Source organism: Macrotis lagotis, chromosome 8 (assembly GCF_037893015.1).
Source record: "Macrotis lagotis isolate mMagLag1 chromosome 8, bilby.v1.9.chrom.fasta, whole genome shotgun sequence".
Classification (NCBI taxonomy): domain Eukaryota; kingdom Metazoa; phylum Chordata; class Mammalia; order Peramelemorphia; family Peramelidae; genus Macrotis; species Macrotis lagotis.
Genome location: NC_133665.1, coordinates 82,182,463 through 82,208,957, shown reverse-complemented (window position 1 = coordinate 82,208,957; position 26,495 = coordinate 82,182,463). Strand labels below are relative to the sequence as shown.

The 26,495-nt window shown below is 33.8% G+C and overlaps 1 protein-coding gene across 6 annotated transcripts in view; it reads right to left on the bottom strand.

Annotated features, from left to right (window-relative positions):
* Positions 1-26,495, bottom strand: part of CCDC171 (coiled-coil domain containing 171) — a 459,446-nt gene that overhangs the window by 198,026 nt on the left and 234,925 nt on the right. For all 6 annotated transcript variants that reach the window (XM_074197551.1, XM_074197553.1, XM_074197549.1 and 3 more), the window contains 2 exons: positions 9,340-9,566; positions 7,552-7,734 (listed from right to left, as the gene is read on the bottom strand). In XM_074197551.1, the coding sequence (XP_074053652.1) occupies positions 7,552-7,734; positions 9,340-9,566 (410 nt within the window). The remainder of the gene's footprint in view (positions 1-7,551; positions 7,735-9,339; positions 9,567-26,495) is intronic.

Below are 26,495 nucleotides of genomic sequence, written 5' to 3'. Positions count from 1 at the left end.
AAAACCCCCAAAGGAATCACAAAGACTCAGACACAACTGAAACAACTAAAGAACAATATTTTAATGTGCTATTTTCTTTATTACTTTTTGTACCTCTTTTTACCAAGCTGTTAATTCTCTTCACATTTTTTTTCATCACTCATTTCTTTTCCCAATTTTTCCTCTATCAGTCTTTCTTTAATTCTTACATTGTTATTAGGGTTGTGTCCAATCACCTCAAATCTTTAAGGTTTTGCTTATAGCTGTTTTCATAGTGTTGCCTTCTTCTGAATTTGTGTCCTGGGTCACCCTTGTGAACATGGTAGTTTTTATGCTTTATGTTTGCTATCTTTTTTTTGTTTGCTATTTTTCCTCTGTCTATGTTTTTTATTTTGAACTTTATGGTTAAGTTGGGTTTTGCCCACTTGGGAGTGGGGAGGCACTCTCCCAAGCTTTAGTCTTTTTCCTCCTACTGTTTTCAGAGATAGTTCTGGGGGTCTACAAGTTTTCAGTGTTTTGAGATGGTGACATTCAGGGAGAGGTATGGTCACTTTTCTCCTGTCCTGTACTCTGGCCTTTACCTAAGAAGGATCCCTGTTGTCCTGCTGTTATAATTTCAGTACTTCTCTTGGCCCTAGAATTGTAACTACATCTCTTCCTCTCTTGCAACCACAAGTACTAATGCTCTGTCTGGGTATTACAAATACGGAATCCCATTCTCTTATGACTTTCTACAAGCATTCCTCTCTGCTCTGAAACTGCAGAGCATTGAACTAAAAATAGACAACAGTTACCACAACATCCAGTGCCAGCAAAGGGTCCCCTGGAAACTTTTTCTGACTAGTTAGTTAGCCAACTTCCTTACCATCTCTGGGCTGAGATGAAGCTGTCGTTGCCACTTTACAGGGCCTCCTAGGCCCACTGCTAGTGCTGCGACTGAGTATGCTCAAGGCTGGCCCAAACTCCACAACACAGACCTCTCCTGCCATCTCTCAAGTTGTCTGAGGCAAGAAAACTGTCTCACTCTTATCTTTGTTTGGCTCTGTTCTGCCAGAATTTTACATAAGGCATCAAAGTTGTTTGAAAGGAAATATAAGAAGAGCTCAGGTGAGCTGCTGCCTCTATTTCATCATCTTTAACAATGAATATTATTTGGAGAGGAGTCTTCTTACATTATAAACACTGTTTCAGTGATTTGATGCGGTCCTTTCTATCAAACCCTTCTGGCATTCTTTGGGAGCAGTTGTCCAAGTAATGTCTTTAACATTTTTTCCTTTGTTATACTGATTAGTTATTTAATTTTAAAAGCCTCAAAGTAAATTCCAACCAGTTTGTTTTACTATTCTAGTTCCTACTGCTTAAAAAAACATGTAAGAAAGTTCTCCTCTCACTGAAACAGATTGAATAATAATTGCTGTTTTAAACACACAATCTCACAGATATAAGTAAACAGTAGAAAAGAATAGGATCTTTATCTTAGAAGTTATTGAATCATACCAGACACCACCAAGAAGGACACTATAGGAAAGATAGCCAAAAAGAGAGGGAGGCAAGTATTTAAAATTAATAGAAACCAAGATAACAAGAAAATGAACCAAGTATTAACTGATAACAAGATTTGGCACAATGATATGCAAGGAAGGATTATTTAATTGCAATTAAAAATGAAATCTAACAGAGTGAGGTAGAGTTTCAGAATTACACTCTTTTGCATTTCTCTGGTTATTAGTGATTTAGAGCACTTTTTCATTTATCTATTGATAGATAAAATTTCTTCTTTTGAAAACTTCTTGTTCACATTCTTTGAACATATATCAATTCAGGGATGGCTCTTATTTTTATAAATTTAAATCAGCCCCATATGTAGTAGAAATGGGAGTTCTATCAAAGAAATATGCTGCAGAGATCCCCCCATACCAAATATGCTACAGAGATCCCCTAAGAACCAATTTGCATTAGGATTGTATTTGATTGTGTTTAGGCAATTTTTTCTATTTTATGTAATCAAAGTTGCCCATTTCACTGTACATGATCCTTTAATCTTTTGCATGGTAATGAACCCTCCTATTCATGAGTCTGACAGTTAATTTCTTTATTGATATGTTTATTAGAATGTTTTAATCAGTATACAATTTCACCAACAATGCCAAGTGTCTCAATTTTACCACATCTATTTCAACATAAAATAGTCTTAAAGACAAATATATATTTAAGCCTTTGAACAATATGACCAGTCCATAGGAGTTATGTCTCTATAGTAACATTTGAAAGCTTAGTAGTTTAATTCCAGAAAAGATCTCGGTGTCTGATATCTTATCTCACCAAGTGACCCTCAGAATCTTCCTAAGACAATTCAAATGGAAGCAACTTAGTTTCCTGGTATGGTGCTAGCAAACTGTCCAGATTCCAAAGGCATATATCACTTGGGTCAGCACAACAGCTCTTTAGACCTTCAGTCTAGTAGTCAGTCCAATATAGTCATTCTAATACCTCTTCTCTCCCATGCTTTCCTTCAGATCCTCCCAAACACTGAGATTGGTAATGTATCATCAACCTCATTATCAATGTGTACTCCCTGAAAAGTATACTGCCAATGTAAACAAACAGCATTCAAAAATTTCTTCTCTGCTGCAACTGATGGTTCGACATATGAATGATGTGGTGCTGACTGATGGAGCACCTATTTTTTTTTTGTTATTGTTAGGTAATAATTAGCAGTTTCAGAGGCTGCACTGAGAGCACAATCATATGCAAAAAAAAAAAATCATGCACCAATACTCCCTCAACTTGGGTCTTGGCTTGTAGTCTATTTAAGTTGAAGAATTTGCCATCAGAGTGGTAGCTGACCTTAATGCCATTTTCATCCTCATTTTTGACAACATGGTTGAAAATATCATCCTAAAAAGTATGGAAGCAAAGAAGTTTCACTTCATTGGTAACTGGGAAAGTGAGAGATCATTGGCCATTATCCAGAACCCAGGCAAGTATGCTGTTGTGAAACTGATGTACAATAGTGATGAACTTCTCTAGGCGACCAAATTTTGACTTAATTTTCCATAAGCATTAGTGATTGACATTATCAAAGGCCTTGGTAAGATGGAAGAACTTTGTGTACAGACCTCTATTCTGCTCCTAGCATTTCTCCTGGAATTGAAGGGGAGCACATACCGTATCGACCATTCCTTAGCCCTTTCTGAAGTCACACTGGCCTTTAGGATGATGACCATTTTCCAGATGAAGGATCAATCTATTAAGGAGAACTCTAGTAAGAGTCTTGTCAGCAGTGACTAAGAGAGAGACCCCTCTGTAATTGTCACAGGACAAACTATTTTCTTTACCTTTATACAGATGAACAATAGAGTTGTCCTTAAACTCACAGGGAATGACCTCCTCTTGTCATAGAACCCATGCCATATAATCAATGTCTTTGTCAAGAAAACCCCAAATGGGTACACAAAGGGTCAGACACAAGTGAAACAACTAAACAACAACAAATTTCTTCTACCTACTCTATATATATATTTCAAAGTTTCTGTTCAGTTTTGGTCTTTTCATCAGGAATGACTAGAAGTCTGCTATTCTATTTATAATTCATTTCATCCATGACAGAATCTTTCAATTCTCTCTGGAGTAAAGTAGGAGGGTTTAGAATCAGGAGTCATATGGAACTGTTGTTTGTCTTCTTAGAGTTGCTAAGTTGTCCAAAGTTATTTATCTTTACAATTTGATTGTCACTATACTTTATTTATTCAAGTGATGGGCACCTCCTCAAATTCATATTATTTTCTAATTCAAAAAGATCTAGAAATATTTTTATATATTCTTAAGAGCTCACTTTGCTTTATCCATTCAATCTTTAATATTACTTTTGGCCTTGACTCCTTTCCCATGCATTTCTGAAACCCATAGTTGTGTGTGTGTGCATGTGTCTGTGTGTGACTTGCTTCTTCTAATTACTTGAGCTGAGAAAAAAAGCTAAACTCTCAACTACTCCCCATTCTTTCCTTTGTGTTTGTATAAACTTCTACATTACTCCCTTCTTATCCCTCAATATATTTTCCTTTTTTATACTTCTGTAAAGATCATTAGGACGTAACAGAGGGGTGGCTAGGTGGTGCAGTGGATAGAGCACCAGTCCGGGAGTCAGGAGGACCTGAGTTCAAACAGACACTTAAAAATTACCTAGCTGTGTGGCTTTAGGCAAGGCCTTGACCCAATTGCCTTGCAAAAACTTAAAAAAAAAAACATAATAAAACCTTCTGTCTAGGGAGACTTGCTATGAACTTTATAAAGTCACTATTCATAGGAATATGTGTATCATCTCCTCTTGTTAAAATTTTAGGGAACAGTTTATCTTTATTTAGCCCCTTATGATTCAATTACCTTCATATGTTTCTCTTAATTCTTGTGGTTAACTTCAGAGTTTCTACACATCTCTAATCTTCTCATCAGGAATGCTCATGCATGATGGGAACAAGATCCTTTTAGATAATTTTTCAATATACTTTTAGAGATGAGACCATTCCTCTGGAAAGTCTGCATTGTAAGCTTGATAGTCTTCTATTCCATTACAGATTCATTTTTTTTCTCCCAAAAGAATATACTCAAATTTGCTTAATAAGTTATTCTTGAGTGTAAGCTTATATATTTTTTGTCTTCTGGAATTCCATATTCCAAGTCATCTCCTCATTTAAAGTCATGGCAGCTAAATTTTTTGTGATTCTGACTATGAGTGAGTTACTTGAATTCTTTCTTTCTGATTACTTGGAAGGATTTTCCTCCCCTATGACTCAGAAACTCTGGATTTGGATTATAACATTCCTGAATGTTTTTATTTTGGTGTTTCTTTTCAGGAGATAACTAATAAATTCTTTCTATTTCCATTTGGCCCTATTCTTACAAGAGGAGAATTTTAGTGAAATACAAGATCTCTATTTTTTTGATCATTGGCTTTCAGGCAAATGATTCTTATATTTTCTTCTATTTTTTTCAGTCTTCTTCATTTGTTTTAGTATTTATTGACATTACATAGAATCATGAAATTCTATTTGTTCTATTCTAATTTTCCAGGGCATCATTATTTGGTCAAGACATTTTTATTCTTATGTCAAATTGTAAATTCCCTTTCCAATTCCTTATTGTGTAACTTTAATTTTTGTCCTCTGGCATTTTCATTTGATTTCCAAAGTCATTTCTATTGTTTTCAACTTTGGCTCTCTGTCTTCCAGAAATTCTTATTGAATTTGTGCCCACACTGCGCTTATCTCTGAGGCTTTGCTTGTACCTGTTTTAAAGTCATTCTCCTTTAGGTTTGTGTTTTTAATGTCTTAGTGACCATAATAAGTTTTTATTATAAGATTCTTTTTGTGGATTACTCATTGCTCCACCCTACTTCCTGACTTCAGTTTTTGTTTGTTTGTTTGTTTTTTGTAATATCCTGTATACTTATGGGGGGGGGGGGGGGTAATGGATTAGATTACTATTGACCAACTGGAAAGCACAGAGTGAAATAACACAGTACTCCGTTAGTCTGGGATTCCTACCCTAATTATTCTGGTTCCAGCCTGGGATGGAGGTTAGAATTATAAACCTACTCAATTGGGGTCAGATCACCAAGTCTACTATTTGCTTTTGAATTTTTCCTTGCTCAGGACACAGCTAAGAGCAATCAATCACTCCTCACCCTAGAATTGCTTCTTCTCCATCTTAGTTCACCCTGGATGTGTGACTCAGAGTTGGAAATATGGACAAAGTTGCTGTTCCACTGTATGTTCTGAGACCTACTCAATTCTCTTTCAGTTACTTAGTGCTGGAATGCTCCTTGTTAGCATGCCTCTGGACAGATCCTATCTCCACTGTAACCAGATTTCTCTGCCTATAGTTCTATGCTGGCCTGGGCTGAAAATATAAATCTATGTGATTATTTCTTAGATTTTCCAATTAGGATTTCATCAGATGAGTCTGCTAAATGACTGGAAATTTGAGAAGAATCAACAATGAAAAATCATGCCTTTTTTTAAGGTTTTTGCAAGGCAAATGGGGTTAAGTAGCTTTCCCAAGGCCACACAGCTAGGTAATTATTAAGTGTCTGAGAACGGATTTGAACCCAGGTACTCCTGACTCCAAGGCCAGTGCTTTATCCACTATGCCACCTAGACGCCCCCAATCATGTCTTTTTCAATAGGCAAATTTGTCATAATTTGTGTTACCAAAGGTGGATTAGTAATAAAAAAAAACCCAACAACAACAAATTCCAATTCAGCTTTGCTACTCATTCATGATGCGGCCATGGTCAAGCCCCTCCAACCTTTTTGACCTCCCCTACCCAGTTCATCAGAGGGCTAGACTAAATGGCTACCAAGATCCCTTTCAAATCTAAACCTTCAGAGTCAAGTGGAAGAAGCTCTGTACCCTTTCAGTGCTCCTCTGGTCATGTGTCATCAACTACAGTTAAAACTGGAGTCTCTTTGTTTTATTTAATTATTTTTTCCAATTAGCAATAATCTATTTTCTTTCTTTACCATTTAACAATGAAAACATAAATAAACAAAACACATTTCCTCACTGGTCCTGTCCAAAAATCTATCTCCATTAGCATTTTGACTCTATCACCAATTCTGGCAGGAGTCTGGCAGTATGTTTCATCTTTAGTTCTCTGGAAACAAATGATTATTGACTACTATATCTTGTAGGCAATAATAATGAATATTTAATGCTTTATTTGAGACAATATAGTATATTGTAAAGAACACTAGATTAGGAATCAAAGGGTTTAGATTTGGAGTCTAAGAATCTCGATGCAAATTCAGCCTCAGGAATTCTATGCCATATGGTAGCTAACCAAATCTCTTTAAGCCTTTATCACCTATAAAAAAAGAGGTACTAGACTAGAATATATCTAGCATCTTTATAGTTCTAAATCTAGAGAGATGGTTCTGCTACTTACAGTCTAAGTGACTTGAGGGAAGGATCTTTGAAACTGAGTCTTCTGTAAAATGAAGGTGATTAAATAACAATAAAACCACCAGTTATACACTATCCTGAAATTTGTAAAGTCCATTATATAATATAATTTAATTTACATAACAAAATCAGTAATAAATTATTCTAGATTTTATCATCCTCATTTTACAAAAGAATTGAAAGCAAAGCTCAGTGAGTTTGGCTTACCTTTAGTAATTGTCTATAAGAGCAAGAGATAAGATGTGAACCCCAGTTGCTGTGACTCTCAATTCAGAAAAGGATATGCTCCATATCAATGCCAGAAATACCCACACTAACAAAATCAAATATATTTAATACGGAAAGAGAAATTCTTAAAGAAATAAAACATAGTCTTCCTTCTTATTACGCAAGGGTCCTAAAGAAGTACCATTTAAAAAGATAACTTTTCTGAAAAAATATTATTTAGAAAAACAAACAAGAAATACAGTAAAAACAAATACACACACACACACATACACACACACACACACACACACACACACACACACACACACACACACACACACAAATACAGACACAAAACGAAAAGCATCTCCAAGACATTTTTTCTAGACTGAAAATACTTACAGAATGCTTAAATTCTTTTAATTGCATTTGGAGGATCTGGGCTTTGTCAATCTCTTTTTTCATATCGTGAACATTCCTTTTAAATTCTGTGACCTCTAAGCGGAGTGAACGGCGTTCTACTTCTGCTGCATGCAATCTTTGGGTAAATTCATATATTTGTTTTTGCAAACATTCTATACTTTTCTGTTGGCAAATGGAAATGATTTGAGATTTTATTAAATTAACACTGACTATACACCACATTCTTAAAAAAATATATCAACTGCTCTTGAAATCTAGGACACTTTTACATAATTTGAAAAATCAACTGGTTTATCTGAATAATCATTTCTGTAAAATATAATGAGAAACAACAAAAAGTAAAAAGTAGTAATGTAAAAAACATGAAATATTCCTGCCTCCTCTAACACTATTTTATTATAGTTATAAATTTTGAGTATTGATAGCAATTTTTTTATATTCTTATCCTCTAGACACTTATCATTACATGCACTAATTTACTATTGAGCTTAAAATGATTGTACAAATAAGTTATGAAAATCTGAATGTATTCACATACAACACACTAAAACTATGTCAAATGCAAAAATAATGATAGAGACTAGACCTGTTATTTCACTGACATAGGCAACTCCTATATGAGCAAACTTCCTCTATAAAAGCAGGTCAGCACTTTCTCTTCGACTTCTATTCTAAGGAAGTCGCCTAAAGGTGAGACTTAAACTAGGTCTTCCATGTTTTGAGTTCAGCTGTCTACTAGGCCATGGCTGCCTCACCTAAGTCATAATAAGAATAAGCAAAAGCTTTGGAGAAGTAAAGCAGAGAAAAAAGATTTAAAAAGAAGAGTCAATGATGAAAAAGATATTTCAGAATTCACAATCACGTTTGTGATTTTTAATATTTCTAGAAGTTGCTAATATTAGGTATTGTCATACTGCCAAAAATAGCAATTTCTGTTTTTATATAGTTAGCAAGTTAAGAGTTTTTTTACATCTTTAAATACAATAAAACTGTATTTAAAAATTATTAAAAATTGTTAATTCCCAAGACAATAAAAAAGGAAGCAGCAAGCCAAATTTGACTCATGGGGTGCAGTGTGCCAGTCCCAGATACTACAATGCAGAAATCACATGTGAGAGTCAAAAGAATGAAAGAACTAGAAAGCCAATATATGCGGGTATGGAAGGTAAGGGATGGAATAAAAGCAAAGTCTTTAATCATGATGCTAGAAATTGGGGTGGGGAAGAAAATTATGTGCCTGGCAATGAACTATTTCAGAAAGGTGATATAATTACATGCAGACCAGATACCAAGAATAATAATCATAATCATCGCTATGTGCCAGACACTATGCTAAGCACTTTATAGCTAGACTGAATAATAAAAATGGTTAATATGAATCATAAAGGAAGAGAGGTAGCTAAATGATGACAGTAAGAGAAGGGGCTTAAAATGACAATGAGGAGCAACGGAATAACTCTTGCAACTCACAGTGTATTGGAGTACATGAAAGAGAATATCCAGTATTGGAGAAGGTGGCCTGAAATTCTGAGATTCAAATGGAATGGAGTTCTATAATCACTTGAAGATGAAAAGAATGATTTTGCTAGTTCTAAGAACAGCTAAAGAACTATTCATTCTGCTGTGATGCCTCTTGATGGAAAGAAAATTCTCTAAACAATTCTAAGTCAAAATTTAATTTATAAGCACACTAGCTGACTGAAAACAGTATAATCTCCATTACAGTGTGAAAATAGTCTTTTCATAAATCATAAGTTAAATACCTACCATAATGGGCACAGGACCACTTAGACCGTATTTCAAAGCTTCTGTATTAACTTTATGAAGTCCTCGGGCCAATCTCTGAACCAGAGAATCTTTTTCCATATATGTGAAACTTCTACTGCTTCCCAAAGGTATGTTCTCCATTGCCAAACTAATTTTATCCATGAGTTTTGCAAAAGAATTCCTGGCTGCACTTATGAGTAAATGTCCACAAAGCCTAGAATTTGGATCTTGGGGGAAAAATAGAAGGAAAAGCATTAAAGTTATTGTTTTTTTATCTCCTACTTATTTTACAGTAATACATTTCAAAATACAATGAATCAAATTTTCTTAAATGGAAAATATTCCAATTACTTCTGTAATAAGTTACAGTCATTCATCCAAAAATCTGCCTACTTTTTAATTCTGCAATATCCCCTCAATTAATTTAAAAGCTGAGAATTACCCATTTTAATAGCATGATTAAGATAACTAAGATATTATATAAGAAACATATAAAGAATATTTCTTATAATTAAAAAATTTCATTTACCTACATTTGCAACAGAGAAATTTTAACACTATTAGCTTTTAAATCATAACACCTTAAATTATTTCCTGCTTCCAAGTAGTATAGCTGAGTACCTTAATGCCATACTATTTATATTCTGAGACAAGAGGATATAATTTGCCTTATTCAAAGGCAATTAAAATTTTACAACTACAATTACTTATTTCCCCACAGGATTTTGGTAATCATCCTTCTCATATAATGGACTTAAGGCCCCAGCATACCCAACATGTCCTGCTTACTGCTAGATTCGTCAGGTCTGTAATTAATAATTGTGTTTAATGTTGATAAATAAAATTGTCAGTGCTCCTTCTACTAATTGGTATTCCAGATAATGGTTAATAGGTTTATTTATGCCTTAATAAAAGTCTTGTAATTTAGTTTTCCCTCTACTAGGCAGGTCTTAATCTGTCATTACTTGTCTTATGATACTATCAGTATAAAATGACAAGCATGGAAAGCTTTATTTACATTAAGCAGTACACCATATTATACTTCAAGAGCTTCTTGCTACTGGAACTACTTCAAACATTTTCTTTAAATCATGAGTTAAGAAAAATCAAACCTTATACAATTCCAAATATGCAAATAAATACATTTTATATTATAAGACTAAGCCTAGGGTTTAAAGCTCAAATTTTAAAACTAAAGAATAAAACCGGCAATATTTAATCCACCAAGACCGGTTTTTACTTATATTACACAATGAATTTTTTCATATAAGCACCAGTTATAGTGTTTCTTGAATGAATTGATGTGGTGGGCATAGGGATCAATGAGGTGATTGTTTAGTAATACTTTACTTCTTACAAGAGAAAAAAACATTCTTAACCTGGCTTTATGTGCTAACATTTAAGTTTCATTTAGGTTCTCTACTTCATAAATTCATAAAACAACATTTATGAACCACTGACATCGAAGCAATGTTATAATCTTTTACTATACTACTTATCTCTGCCAATTAGAAATCATTTGAGTTCTAGTTCTAAAAAATATGAATGTGTAATTCTATATGTTATAGTAAACATATGGAAAAATGCTATTAATAAAATCCATACCCACAGCATTTGGAAAAGATGTTATTAATATTATATTAAGTACTTCAAGAATTAAAAAGACATATTTGAATAGATTATATGCCAACTAAAATATATTACATAAAACTAAGACTCCTAATCTAATACAATGCATATTAGAGACATTCAATAAATTGTATATCAATAATAAATATATAATGTGTGTATGTTTTTTTTTCACTTGTATGTCTTTTTTATATTTGGCAGGGAATGTACCTTGCATTCTTCCCTTCAAATCCCTCATCCTTCCCCCAAAATTAACATTGCTGAGCACACAGCACTTGTTCAGTAACTACTTGTTCATTTCTAGGTGCTGAATTCTAGGATTAAATTTATTCTGCTTGTTCTAAGACAGCAGATCTAGGAACAATGAATAGAAGATCTTAAGATCACTCTGATAAGTGGCAATGTCTAAAATGAGGGTCCTTCCTCACTTGAGGTATTCCAAGTTGCAGTTAAGTGAGCATTGGTAGGGATATTGTGGAGAGGATTCTGAGTCAGACAGGCAATGTAATGAATGGTCTTTATGATCCCTTTTAAACACTGGGTCTATTTAATTTACATTATTTGCATGTGTATCTGAATTAGTATTCATCTTTTAAAAAGTAAACTTTACAATCTTTGTCTCAGTTCAATTTTATATTTTGTTTAGAAATTTAAAATAAACATTCCACTACATTTGAAATCATTGGTGCTTTATTTAATTTAAAAGATTTTTTTAATTTAATGAATATTAACAAATGACAGATACGTCCCAACACAAAATGCTAACTAATTTGAAGGATAAATTAAAAAATGCAACAATTCTGAAAACATCCTGTCTCTATATGGATGGGTAAAGATGAGATATATTCTGTATCTGAGCAAACACAATAAAAGAATTAAGGAAAACTAAAAAATTTATTGTTTGATAAGTATGTAATAAATTCTTTATACAATTTAATTACATCATAAAAGGCAATCAATTTAAAGGAAATAAAACAAACTAAAATAGAAAATATTACTCTATTGACACTGGTTATTTGTGGATTTTTCTTATAAAATTCAACTAAGAACTGAAATCCCTCAAGATCAAAAGTAGTAGCATTATTTCAAAACATTTGGTGCATTTCAATATTTTTGTGTATTCAGAAATATGATTGCTTGAAGTTGTTTAATAATTTGCAGTCCTTCATATGTATATGAAGGTGATATTAATTTTATGCTGTTTAGTTTCATAAATATTTATTTAAATGTACTGAAGATGAAACTACTGGTCACTATTCACTCCTCTGCATTAGGCAAAACATAAAAGTTTGATTACTAATAATACAGGTGGCACAGTGATTAGAGTATTGGGCCTGAAATCCAGAAGATTAGAATTCCAATGCAATTTCATATACTTACTAGCTGTGAGACCTTGAGCAAGTCACTTGATCCTATTTGACTCGGTTTCCTGCAGTATCTTTACTCAGAAACCCCAAATGGAATCATGAACAGTCTCACATGATGAACAACAGCAAGATTCACAAATAAACATACAAATCTTAGCTTTAAGACATTTCATTGATGAAAATTATTGACCAAAAGCAAATGATGTTTAATGCAATGAGCAATCAGAAAAAATTCAAAAATATAGTATCAAGACATCTCAAAATAATTTTGTAAGCAATTATAATAATTATTGCTCACATTTATATAATGTCTTAAACTTTGCAAATCATCTTACATAGATACATAATTTCATTTGATTTTCTTTTTTTTTTTTTTTGCTGTTTTGTTTGGGGGGGTTGCAAGGCAAAATGGGGTTAAATGACTTGTCTAAGGTCACAAAAGTAGGAACTTATTACGTGTCTGAGGCCAAATTTGAACTTAGGTCCTCCTGACTCCAGGGCTGACGCTCTATCCACTGCACCTAGCCTAGCATTCCAACATTTCTACAGAGAACGCAACTATGATGGACTGGACACATTGTTAGAATGCTAGACATACAATTGCCAAAAAACTCATTTTATGGAGAACTCACACAGGGCATGTGCTCACAAGGGGTCAGAAGAAGTGATCCTGAGACACCCTGAAGGTCTCATTGAAGAACTTTAGAACTGATTGTACAGCATGAGAGACACTGGCATAGGACCACCCAGTATGGTATGCCCTCATTAATGAGGGTGCTGCATTCTATGAGGAAGGCAGAATTGAAGCAGCTCAAAGGAAACATGACATACATAAGTTTAGAGTAGCCACCCCAGTGTTCACATGGACTATTTATGCCCAAACTGTGGTAGAGTATTTCCAGCTTGTATTGGACTGATGAGTCACAGTCAGACACACTGTAATTTGTCTCAAACATAGTGACATCATTTTGGTCTTCTTCAATAATTAAAAACAAGAACCAGCCATCCACTGTGTCACCTAGCTGCCCATTCATTTGATTTTCTAAACAACACTGCGATATGGCACTACTATTAATCTCATTTTGCACATTCAAGAAATTGAGGTTGAGAAAGATTAAAGTGCCTTACCCAGGGCTACGAAGCTAGTAAGTACCTAATGAACAATTTATATTTGACCTCCTGACTCCTGTCCTGTGTTCTATGTATTATATTATTAGACTTAGAAACAAAATATAAATATCTAAAAATATTCTCCCTCAAATCTGATGATAGCACTTAATTTACTTAATTCAACTAATAGTACTATTTTCCCAATTACCAATCCTTAAAGGAGTCTTCTTTGACTCTGTCCTCTTCCTTGCCAACTATATTCAAATAATTCACCAAATCTTAAAGAGTTTGCCTCCACAATCTTTTGCATTCAGCCTTTTGTTTCATTTCCTACTCACATTACCTTTCATCTGGGAAGTGTTATAGCCTCAAACTACTCTTAAGAAGTTTTCTCCAACCAATATCTACACAGCTGACTAAGGCAATCTAATCTAATGGAAAGTTTACTAAGCTTTAAATCAGATCTGGGTTTTATTTTTAGCTCTATCATTAAAATGCTGTGTTATCTTAAATAAGTCAAACAACTTTTCTGAATTTAATTTGCCTCAACTGTAATAATAATTGAAATAATAATAATAACAAATCCAACATATAATAACTGAAATTACAAAATATATTCCTTAAAATATTTCTAAGGTAATTAGGGCAAGCTTTATCATCTATATTTTATAAATAAGGAAAATGAAACTCAAAAAAAGTTAAATGATTTGCCAACTATAACACTACTTTTAAGTAACAGAACCCAGATTCAAAATCCAGGTCATTTGACTTTCAAGTTTATATCCTTTCCAAAAGTCTAAGATGACTTTCTTTCAAGGTAGGAATTACTAACAGCATGTTTTTGTTTTTGTTTTTGTTTTTATTTTTAATATAAGGAAGCTAAACTTGGTCACCTTTAAAGACCATTCTAGCTCATAATGTTCTTCTATGATTCTGCAAATCTATTAACCATTTAAATGAGATTATTTAATGAACAAATTCAACAAAATTTTCTGTTTGTAAGTAATCTAAAATTCTAAAAAAAAACAGTAAATGATTATTTAAATATGGAAATCAATTAAGGGTCACAGAAATGTCTAGGTATTTTGTTAAAGATCAACTGGAATTATATTAATACATTTGAAGCTTTCTTTTCTTTTTTTAGGTTTTTACAAGGCAAATGGGGTTGAGTGGCTTGCCCAAGGCCACACAGCTAAGTAATTATTAAGTGTCTGAGACCGGATTTGAACCCAGGTACTTCTGACTCCAGGGCCGGTGCTTTATCCACTACACCACCTGAAGCTTTATTTTTCAAAAGACAATACTAAAGAAAATTTTTTTAAACATATTGCCAGTGACTAAAGCTTAAATTAGTATATTACTTTAGGCTTAAAGAGTGCATTCAATGCACTCAAACTATGAGCTAGTGTAAATATTATTCCAGTTATTTAGATTTATGATGAAGAAAGTAGAGACTCTAAAAGAAGAAAATCTACTGAAAACCAATCTGAATCCATATCCTTCTTTCAGAGAGCAGGTGACTTTTGTAATATTTATTAAATATTTATGGAACTGTGAAACTGCTGCAAGTGTCAGAGAAAGTATCAGAGGTGGTATCAGTGAGATCTTCTGTAGTCCAAGTCAGGTATATTATTAACTATATCATGGAACATTATGGTAGGTGCTAGAGGAGATAGATGATTCAGGTAATCCAGTACCTGACCTCAGGGAGCTTATAAAACAATTCAGGGATTTAGAGTTGAAATAAATATTAGTATTTCTCTTATCACCAGTTCTCATTATATTAATGAGTAAAAAGGTCTAGAGGGACTAATTTGCCTAAGTTCATACAAGTAATAAGCAGCCTAGCAAATTTTAAATTGAAAACCTCTTGACTATAAATCAAGTACTTCAGTCCTACCCTGCCTATTCTACCCTAATGAATTCCATTATTGAAAAATTATTTTTGCCTTGCCTTACCAACATCTAATTCAGTAGCCCTTCATTCCTGCACAGTTCCATACAAGTGGTTATCATCTGATCATTTTATCTCAATGTTAATAGAGATGGAAAAAATTATGAAATTGGGTTGAGTCCACTTTGGTTCTGTGTAACATAATCACAACTAGACTTTCACTGCGGGGGAGGGGAGAATATAACTCTTTAATCAATATATAATCAATTCGCGAAAGCAGTTTTTCTAAACCTTTTAAAAACTTCTCATACCTCCCACTGCTTTGCCATCCTGGGTGCATCCTCTCACCTGAAATTCCTATTATTTCACAATAAAAATTGAGACCATTGGCCACAAGCTCCTTCTTTCTTCCTTCCATCATCCTCCTCATTTCACATCACTCAGATCCCTTCCAATACTATCTTCTCCTTCACAACCCCATCTCATAATAAGTGGTCCTTCTCCTTGCTAAATCAAATTATATCATATGTACAAGGGATCCCATTCCATCCCATATTCTCAACTACCCATATCATTCCTATGCACTCATAAATCTTCAATCTTTCCTCATTTCCTGGTTGCTACAATACTGCCTACAAGCATGCCCAGTTTCTCCCATATTTAGACTCTCATTTGATCCCCATATCTCTTCTTTCTTTTGAGTCTAAACTTGCTTGAGAAATCCATCTATAATTAGAGCATCTACTTCCTTTCACTGTCTTCTCTGCAGTGTCATATATTCAAATGAAACTCTCTGCAAAGTTACCAATGACCTCTTAATCAACTAATCTAATGACTTTTTTACTCAGTTCTTAATTTTCTGGACCTCTCTGCATTCTCTGACGCTGTCAAACAAATTCTTCTACTTAAAATTCCTTTTTTCTAGGTTTTAATGATACTGTTTTCTCTTGGTTCTCTGTCTCCTTTCCTGGATCTTCAACCAGGTCATATCCACTTACCATTGATGTCCTTCAAATATCTGTCTTGAATCCTTTTCTCTTCTCATTCTATACTATAAATCTCAAACACATGCAAAGATTCAGTACACTCTATCTTCAGATAATTCTCAGGTCTATTTAAGATGTGACCTCTTTTCAAACCTTCAGTCTGAAAAAATCATGTTGTTCAGTTTTCAGTCATGTCTCATTCTTCAGGATCCCATTTAGGGTATTCTTGGCCAAGATACAAAGTGGTTTGGCATTTTCTTCTCCAGTTCATTTTATAGACAAGGAAACTAAGGCAAACTTGGTTCAATGACTTACTCAGGGTCACACTGTTGAGTCCCTTTCCAGACTCCCTTAATTTTTCCCAGGCAAGCATTGGAGGGGTGAGAGACAAGGATGATAAGTTCTCCCTTTGTACACCAAGGTCTCCATTTATTTACAAAAATACAAAGTGCTTAAATATCCTTCCCAGTCCCTAATCCACTCCCAATCCCATGGCACATAATAAAACAAGGTTCTGGTACTCAAGGACACCAAGTGATGATAGTTTACAGTGCTCCTACACACAACAGTCCCTAACATCACACAACTAGTATCTGAGGCCAAATTGGAACTTGGTTCCTCCTGACCCCAGGCCTATATTAAAAGCAATAAAATTGGGCTCATTATCTTTACCCCCAAACCCTTCCCTCTTCTAAGCATCCTTCACAATGTAGGAGCTAACACCATTCTCCCAGTCAATCCAAGTGTCATTCTAGATAGACATCCCTATATCCAATCTACTTCTAAGTACTAATTTACTTTTACTACTTTGAATGATCATATAAATAAATATATATATATATATATATATATATAAAAATTACACACACACACACACACACACACACACACACACCCTTTTCTCCCCACTGACAGAGCTACCATCCTTGGTCCCTTGGAAAGCAAGGTTTTTCCTTGATATAAACATTTCTTTAACCTCAAGAGGACTTCACTAGAAATTATCCCACTCAAAAGTGTTTTGTGCTTCCTTCTGTTCTCTCTTGTGCATTTTTATGCATGTTTAAATGGCCCTTTTTTGGTTATCGCTATTACTTACCTTCATTCTCCTTTATATCTCCCCGAACTAAAAAACTAAAACATCGGGAAAAAAATTCATTTAAAATTCTTTTAAAAATAAGCACAGTAGGGGCAGCTAGGTGGCGCAGTGGATACAGCACCGGCCCTGGAGTCAGGAGTCCCTGGGTTCAAATCCGGTCTCAGACACTTAATAATTACCTAGCCGTGTGGCCTTGGGCAAGCCACTTAACCCCATTTGCCTTGCAAAAACCTAAAAAAAAAAATTTTTTTTTTAAAGTATAGTCTCCCCCCCAAAAAAAAGAATTTATACTGCAACAACATCCAAAATTGAATGTCTCTGTGAGTACATCAACTTTCTATAAAGTAATATGTTTCACCATAGATTCTCTGGAGACAGTCACTTATTTGACAGACCATGACATTATCTAAGTCTTTTTGAAGTTGTTTTTCATTATAATGTATTATCTAGTACACGGTATTCTCTTACTGCTAGCCACCTCACTCTGCATCATTTCATATTATGTAAGATTCTCCAATGTCAATTGCTTCATATGATTCAATAACATTTCATTGCATTTATATACTACAGTTTGTTCAGTCACTCCCGAATTAATGAGCTCTCTTCTTTAGATTCTAGTTATTTTGCTTCTTTTAGATGCCTCCTTCAGGATAAGAAATTTTGTATAATATGCAACTGTTCCTTTTCCTTTGTCTTTAACCACCTCTCATCCCTTCTTATTTCTATGAGTGTGTGTTTGCACGTGCATGTGTATGTTTGTGTGTGTGTGAGACAGACAGTCTATTTTCTCCATTTCAGAGAAGAGCAAGATTTATCTGATGTTCACTCCCCTCAATTCTTCCCTCAGCTTTGATACTCTTCTTCTGATGTGTTTATTTTTAGGACAGCAAGCTTCACTCCTTCCTCCTCTTTGTACTACTTTAACCTACCTTTATCTTTCGACAATTCACATGAATGTAATAGACCCAACCTACACCCCCTCTGGTTTTTTTTTTTAATTTAAATCCTTCAATAAGCTTTAAAGACAAAAAATTATTAAGGATAATTCTTTTTCCCCCCCAGGTAGTATGTCATTCTACATTATCATACAGTCCCTTCCAATTGCTCAAATAAATTTACCTTTCTAAGTTTCTTTGGATTCTTCAGTTTGTATCTCAAAGCTTCTCCTCAGTCTTTTCATCAAACATGCTTGAAAATCCTCTACTCATGTAAAGATCCATTTATTATCTCTGGTATTAAATACAGCTATGCAAAGTTAATTCACTTTCAATCCACAGGCTGAAATCCTTTTGTAATATTGTATTTAAGATCACTTCTTGTTTTTTATTAAAAGTTATCTGATTTTAGATTGATCTAGACTGTGGTACTTTCATACCTGACCAACTTCTTTCTGAATGTTTAAATTCAGAATGTTTAAATTCTCTTATGTGGGAGATGGGGAACTTGGCAACAACATTCATAGGACTTTTCTCTTGAGGCTTCTTTCAGAAGACGATTAGTGAATGCTTCCTCTTGCCATCTGGTTCAAATAGATTTGGGGTGTTTTCATTTGTGATTTCTTGAAATATAGCTGCTTTTGTTTTGTTTGTTTTTTTAATCATCAATAGGCCAAATAGAAATCAACAACTCCATGAGAAAGCAAGAAATGTATAAAATGAGAATATGAAGAAAATTTCTGATAAGGAAAAATAATTGACATGGTAAATTGTTTCAAGGAAAGAGAATTTAAGATTTACTCAAGTCTCTGAAAATCATAACTACTAAAAACCAGTGGAAAATTGGGGTATTAGTGATGTCAAAAAAAAAGGTCACTGAAAAATTTAATACAGGAGAAGAAAGTTTATTAAATAACATAAACAAGTTAGTCAACAACATGCAAAATGCAAATGTATATGTATACACACAAATATTCATGCTAAAAAATGAATGAAATAGAGATCCATAGTTTCATATATAATTTCCCTTTTTTGTGTTATTGTATATAAAGGGATAAAAGCTTTCTCTCTGTCTGTCTCTCTCCTTCTCGTGCTTCAGTTTAGAATTTTAAAAAATTATGTGAACCTCTATAATTTTCCCCTTCCCTATTATTTTCTCTCCTACAGGCTAAAAATGTCCAATTTCTTCAAACATGATTTTCAAATTATAAGAATTCAAGGACCTTCATTATCCATACTGGTTTTCCTCCTTAGGATGTTTTTCCATATTTTTAATGCTCTTTTTAAAACATGGTGCCCAGAAGTGAACACTATATTCTAAATGTGGCCCCACCAAGATAGAATATAGAAAAAAGTGCAACAATCATTTCCTTAAGCTTTGTTAGTAATAAGACACAAGAAAACATCAATAGTTTGCTACTTTTTTATTACAGTAACATAGTGTTTAAATGTTGAACTTCCAACCTGCTAAAATTTCTAAATCTCTTCATAACCATTCTTTTCCAAATCTACACTTAAACTGACTTCTTTTAACTTAAGTGTTGGATTTTAAATCTCTCCCTATTAAATTCTAACTTAAAATCCCCTACTCCATAGTTAAATAATATTTTATTTCTCCCCAATTACACATAAAAAAACAATTTTTTATACTTTTTAATTTTTAATTTCCAAACTCTCTACCTCCCTCCCTCTACTCCCTCCTCCTTGAGACAGTAATCAATCTAATATAAATGATACATGTGCAATCATATAAAACATTTCAATATTAATCATTTTGGGGAAGGAATGCTTGTATTCAGACACCATCAGTTCTATCTTTAGAAGTAGATAACATTTTTCATCATGAAAACTTTGAGATTGTCTTAAATAATTTTACTGCTGAGAATAACTAAGTCATTCACAGTTTTTCATCATACAATAGTGCCGTTGCAGTGTACAATGTTCTCCTGGTTCAGCTCACTTCACTCAGTACCAATTCATGTAGCTCTTTCCACGTTTTTCTCAAATCAGTCTGCTTATGATATCCCATTGCAATCATATACCACAACTTATTAAACCATTTCTCAATTGACAGATATCCCCTAAATTTCCAATTTTTAGCTACCATAAAAAGAACTGCTTTAAATATCTTTATGCAAATAGGGTTTTTTTCCTCTTTTTGTAATCTCTTTGGGAAACAAAACCTAGTAGTGGTGTTGCTGAATCAAAGGTATGCATGATCTTTTAGCCATCTGAACATAATTCCAAAATGCTCTCCAGAATGGTTGAATCAGAACTCTATCAACAGTGCATTAGTGTCACAGTTTTCCCATATCTCCTCTAAAATGTAATCATATTCCATTTCTGTCATATTAGCTAATCTGACGTGACATGGTGGCTCAAAGTTGTTTTAATTTTCATTTCTCTACTCAATAGTGATTTAGAACATTTTTTCATATAACTACAATTGGCTTTGATTTCTTTGTCTGTAAAATGCCTATTCATATTCTTTGATCATTTATCAATTGTGGAATGACTTGAATTCTTATAAATTTGACTCAACTCTCTATATATTTATGAAATGAAACCTTTACCACAGATAATTTTAGCAAAATTTTCTCCCAGATTTGTTTTTTCCTTCTAATTTTGGTTGCATTGATTTTGTTTGTGCAGAAACTTTTAAATTTAATATAATCAAAATTTTATTTTTCATAATACTATCTCTTATTGGTCCTAATTCTTTCCTTCTCCATAAAGTTGACAGGCAATCTACCTGCTGCTCTCCTAATTTGCTTATGGTATCATATTTGATGCCTTTATTGAATAGAATCATTAATATTGATTATTTTCATCTATTTTAAGTTTGATTATAGGATTAAGTTCCCTTCTTTAGGAAAGGTTAGCCCTGACAGCTAAGCCAAATGAACAGAGATATTCTCTTACATCTATTTTACCTATAGATTTAGTAAATAAAGAAAACCTTATCTTTTAATAGCAGATAATTTAGACTGACTAATAATTTAGACTCTTTGTAGGAATAAAATAATCATAGAATTATAAGACACTTTTTAAAGGTTAAGTTCTAACAGCAGAAGAAAATGCAGTTAACTAAAGGCTAAATTCTATTTCCAGTCTTGGTGAATAACAGTTTTGGTTTTTTTAGGATTTTTTGTGCTTTTTTTTTTTTGAGCCAGAAGTTAAATTTAATTTGAGTTATGAAAGATGGCAGGGGTGACTGCTATCTACAGTAAGCTTTCTGCTTATTAAAAGTATCACCTATAGGACAAGAACTTCTAGGCAATCTCATGCTGACAGCTAAATGTCAACTGGTAGAAATGAATTGGTCAAATGACCTTTCATCCAAATGTATTATGTTCAAAACAAATTTCCTATTTTTTTCCCTCTTTTCTATCATGATTCCTCCTTTGTCACCAATTACTGAGAAATTAGTTAATCTGATTTAATAGTAACTTGCTAGCTTTACTATTAAATCATTTTTACTAGGAAGCTTTGTACCTCAGAATTATTTTCTATTTCAGATAATTAATTTTAACATTATATCTCAATCATGTAGCCATTTTGACCTCATCTTACTATACTGTGTGAGATATTGGTCTACAACTAGTTTCTATTATACTGTTTTCCAGTCTTCCCAGCAGTTTTTATCAAACAATGAGTTTTTGTCCCAAAAGTTTGGATTTGGGAGTTTATCAGACTCTATGGTTACTTACTACAATGTATTGTGTACCTAATCTATTCCACTGATTCATCACTCTATTTCTTAACTAGTATCAGACTTTTACCACTTTATAATACAATTTGAGATCTGATATGGCTAAGCCACTTTCCTTGGCAATTTTTTTTCATTGATTCCAACTCCAGCCTTCTTAGAAATGTCTGGAATCTAATCTAACAGTATGTTAGGTATCCATTGCAATTTAAAATCACCTACAAAATCTGATGAGAAAATCTTGTCTGCAATCATTCAAATAACTGATCAAATATTAAATAGCACAGCACTAAGCACAAGACCCTGCCAAATTTACATTGGTCATTAAAAGCTTTTCTTAAGTCTGACTATTCTTCAAGTTTTGAATCAATCTATTTTATTATAATCTAGTTATCATTCCAACTTTTCCAAATCAGCAATGTGAACTTATTTATCAAATATTTTGATAAATTATATCTTTAGTATTTCTCTAATTTACTAGTTTAGTAATCCATTCAATATTTTTAAAAGATTATTCTACTAGTATTTCTTGAAGCCATGATGGCCCTTTGTAATCCAAAATCTTTTCTGTAGTATTCCCTAACTGGATCTTTAATGCAATCATAGTATTGAGTCTACTTAGAAGTGGAAAGACAGATTCCACTTCCTTTTATAGGTAGGAGTGGCCTCCTCACATAAGGCTTCTTGAATTTTGAGTATTTTGCTAACTCCAAAAACAAAAAGGAAATATTATATATTTGGGGTGTGGCAGAATTTGGAAAGTACAAAGGAAGAAATTAAAAAATCGAGAAGAAAAGGAGTGTTTTCATTCCCTAATAGTAACAGCAAAAGTAGCAGTTAAGTATATATGGTTCCCTACCCTTTCCACCCTGGGTCATAAATATCAGGTCCTCAAATGGTAAAGTATAAAACTGCTTTTAATTATGTCTGTTTGCCCATTTGAATGGAGTGGTAAGAAAAATGTCCTGTAGAAAACATGAAGGGGAAAAAAGTCCTTATTCCTCTCTCCTTGTCATAGTTCATCTAAATGTGACTGAAGTCCTTTTCTAAGTACATTTATTCACTAAGTTTTAGTTTATTCTTTACTGATCCAGTTTGACTTCTCAAAAATATCTATCCTGAGCTCAGACATCAGCACTTGATTGTGTTTTCTTTGTTTATAATCTGGATAATCCTGGTATCTTTACTAACTAATAAGCAGGACAATAAGCAGGCATTTTTTTCTCTCTGTCCTGTCTGTATTCCTCTGGATTTCATCATGCTCTAGGAACTACTTCATTCTGCAAGATCACTTCAAAACTCACAGGTCATCAGAGGCCTCTGCTCCTAGGGTCCCTCCTGCTGGTAGGATGGAACTTCCATTATATGACCAATGTCCTCCTCACTTCCCACACAGCCTGTATTCCTTTGGGGTTCTCCATCCTGCCTACTTTTATGGTGTCTTTGCACTCAATGGTTTTGTAGGCCACTTGTATGAGTTTTGTACAGGGTTGTGCCAAGGTACTGGAACTCAGAGAAGTTTCCCTGGCACATTCACAAGGTCCTGTTGAGTAGGGCTGGCTGTAAACACAGGAAAATGACAAATCCACTGCTTTTTAGATTTTATCATACAGACATCATTCTAGTCTATGTTTCAAGTTTATTCCCTTCACTTTCTGAACATTTGAACTTCACATGCCATTCTGTAACACCATAGGACCTCTCTAAGTCTTCACTGTCTGGGGGAGATTCCTGGTAATGTCAATCACATCAGCCAGGTCTTTCAATGTGGCAGAACATAATTCATCTGACCAGGGGATATGAAATCTTTAAATGCAACATTAGGTAAATATTGCCTGTTAGCTATTTTTGCCCTACCATTTCCAGTGCAAAAGTCATTTTTCTTGAGATAGAAAAGAAAAACTTATAGGGAGACAGAGAGAGAGAGAGAGAAAAGGAAGGAGAAAGAGACTGAGAAAGAGAAGAGAGAGAGATAAGATGGATATATTCAGCAAAGATAAAATGGAGATTCAGTCAGTGTCTGAATTACTGAAGTCTGTCATCACTTACAGCATTTTGCCTCCTTGACACCTTTGTGATTTGTTTTCCAAACTTCTCATCTATTTTTCTCTTTCCATTTAGGTAGCTTGTATTAAGATCACTTCTGTTTCCCCCATTACAGATCTTCACAAAATATTCTCCATCACCGTTTCTCAATTTTGGGTCCCCTGGATTTATTTATGTAATTCTCAAAGCTAACATTGTGTTGGGAGCCAGGGTCTCTAAGCTGTTTGACACAGTCGCGGCAAGAAGACTCAGGGCAGTCACACTGCCTGATGGAACAACATTTCCTTCTTCAATATATATATAGGGATTCCATGTATACCCATATTTATAGGTCTATTATTGATTGCAAAACTTACTCATCCTAATAGTGGAATGACTATAAAGGAAGGATTTCAGAGAAATTCCTTGAACACACAGGAATATATGATAAAGATGGTGAGAGAATAGTTAGTATAGGTAACCAATATGTGAACTCTAACAGCCTTACTTTATTGGCAAAGAATAAAAAGTCATAGAAACCGTAGCGTCTACCAACAAGGGCTGAAAGGAAAATTAGTTATTGAAGGAGTCAACAGACAGGTGGACAAACATAACTACCCTCACTATAGGTTGTCAAGGGAGAATATCTAAAACATTACATATGCGATACAAAAACATAGAAGCATTCCATTAAACAAATTATATCAGATTATTCTAGGGAAAGTACTGTTTAATCAATAACTTTACTATGCAGCAACAAACTAGGCAACAGGCAGGTTGAGGTCACCACGGTCTGAGCAGGGACAAGAAAATTAATTACATGATTGATAATCACACTTGTAACCACTACATGATCAAACTTGTAACCATATGAACTATGTGATTAACGATGAAAATTGTATACTTTTGTAACCAAGAAAATTATTTTAGTTTGCTTGTTTCATATGATTCTAAGACTATAAAAATAAATCTAAGCAGCTGACAGTCAGTCAACCTGCTCCTGCCTTTACCCACTTGTTGACTCAACTCATTTCGCCGACTCTATCCCTCCTGTCAAGTTCCAAGGGCCCCGCGGAGGCAGGACCCCTGCAACATTGAAAGCTTTAAAACACGTAAGCTTAAATAATAAAAGCTTTGTATGCAGATTGGAGGGTCCTGGGTTTGATTATAAAGTTTGTTATGATGTTTAAAGACTTAAGGAAAAAGTGACATTAAAAAAAAATACTCTATCAGTGCTCTGATTGCCAGAGCCCATTCACTTATCTTCCCCTTAACTCCTCAAGTAGAGAAGAAATCTATACCTAAATTGCCCAAAATTCTAATTCTAGTGTTTCTATAACAGATGCTTCAAAAAGAAGTCAGGAATTTTTCTTTTGAGTATCTTAAAAATAATATAGGACAATATTTAGTAAATAAAGTTAAATATTTGATTTGTTGGAATTTTTCAGTCAATTCCCATCATGATTAATTCCAGCCTTCAGTGGAAATAACGTGCTCCCCTGTTTGAGGTAAATGATCTTTCACAGGCATTCCATTTGGATGCCAGGAAGAGGTAATTTATCTCAAATGGGCAAACAATTTAATGAAAGCAAATAAGGTTGCCACCTGTTCAGTATTTACAATGAAAACCTGGAAACTGGGTTCTCTGAACTACACTAAAAGGTGATTCATCATAGTTTAGAAATATAGTATTGACAGCTGTCTTGTATTTATTCATCATCCTTGAAGTTACAGGGTTATCAAGTAAATAGTAAGCTCTGAGAACTCATAATTCCACTGTTGAACATCCAAACTCATTGGAAAACATAAATTGTTTTGGGGGAACTGATCCACATTTAACAGAGAAACAGAATCCCACAATAATTAATTTCTCATCCCTAAAGTCTAAAAATGATCATTTCTAGCAACCATTTATCAAGAAGTCACAATTTATTCTGACATTCCACTTTCAAGAAATAGTTTTGACTTATTCAAATTCCTTTATTTGATCACAAATTTGATCACAGATTTGATTTTATATCATTCCATCTTTCAGTTATATCATAATTAACCGTAATCTATACTCTCCTTCTGACTACAAATCCCTATGCTCATTAGTTCTTTCCCAGACCATCACATCTGCACTATCTACACTCTCATCTATTCCTGATCTCCAGAATTTGGTGAAACCAATCAACTGTATACTAGGTTCTATTTTCCAGTACATAGCTCCCTTATCCTGCTGCAAATATTCCATTGCCAAAACCCAAACTTGGATTATCTGTCACCTTTCTTCCTACTCAAATGCTACTGAAGGAAACTGGAGTAAATTACAAAGAAATACTGACTAGGACCACTAAAAATTTGTCATATAATCTCAACTAGGATGTCCCTGTAACCAGACAGTCCTATTATACCCTTGATTA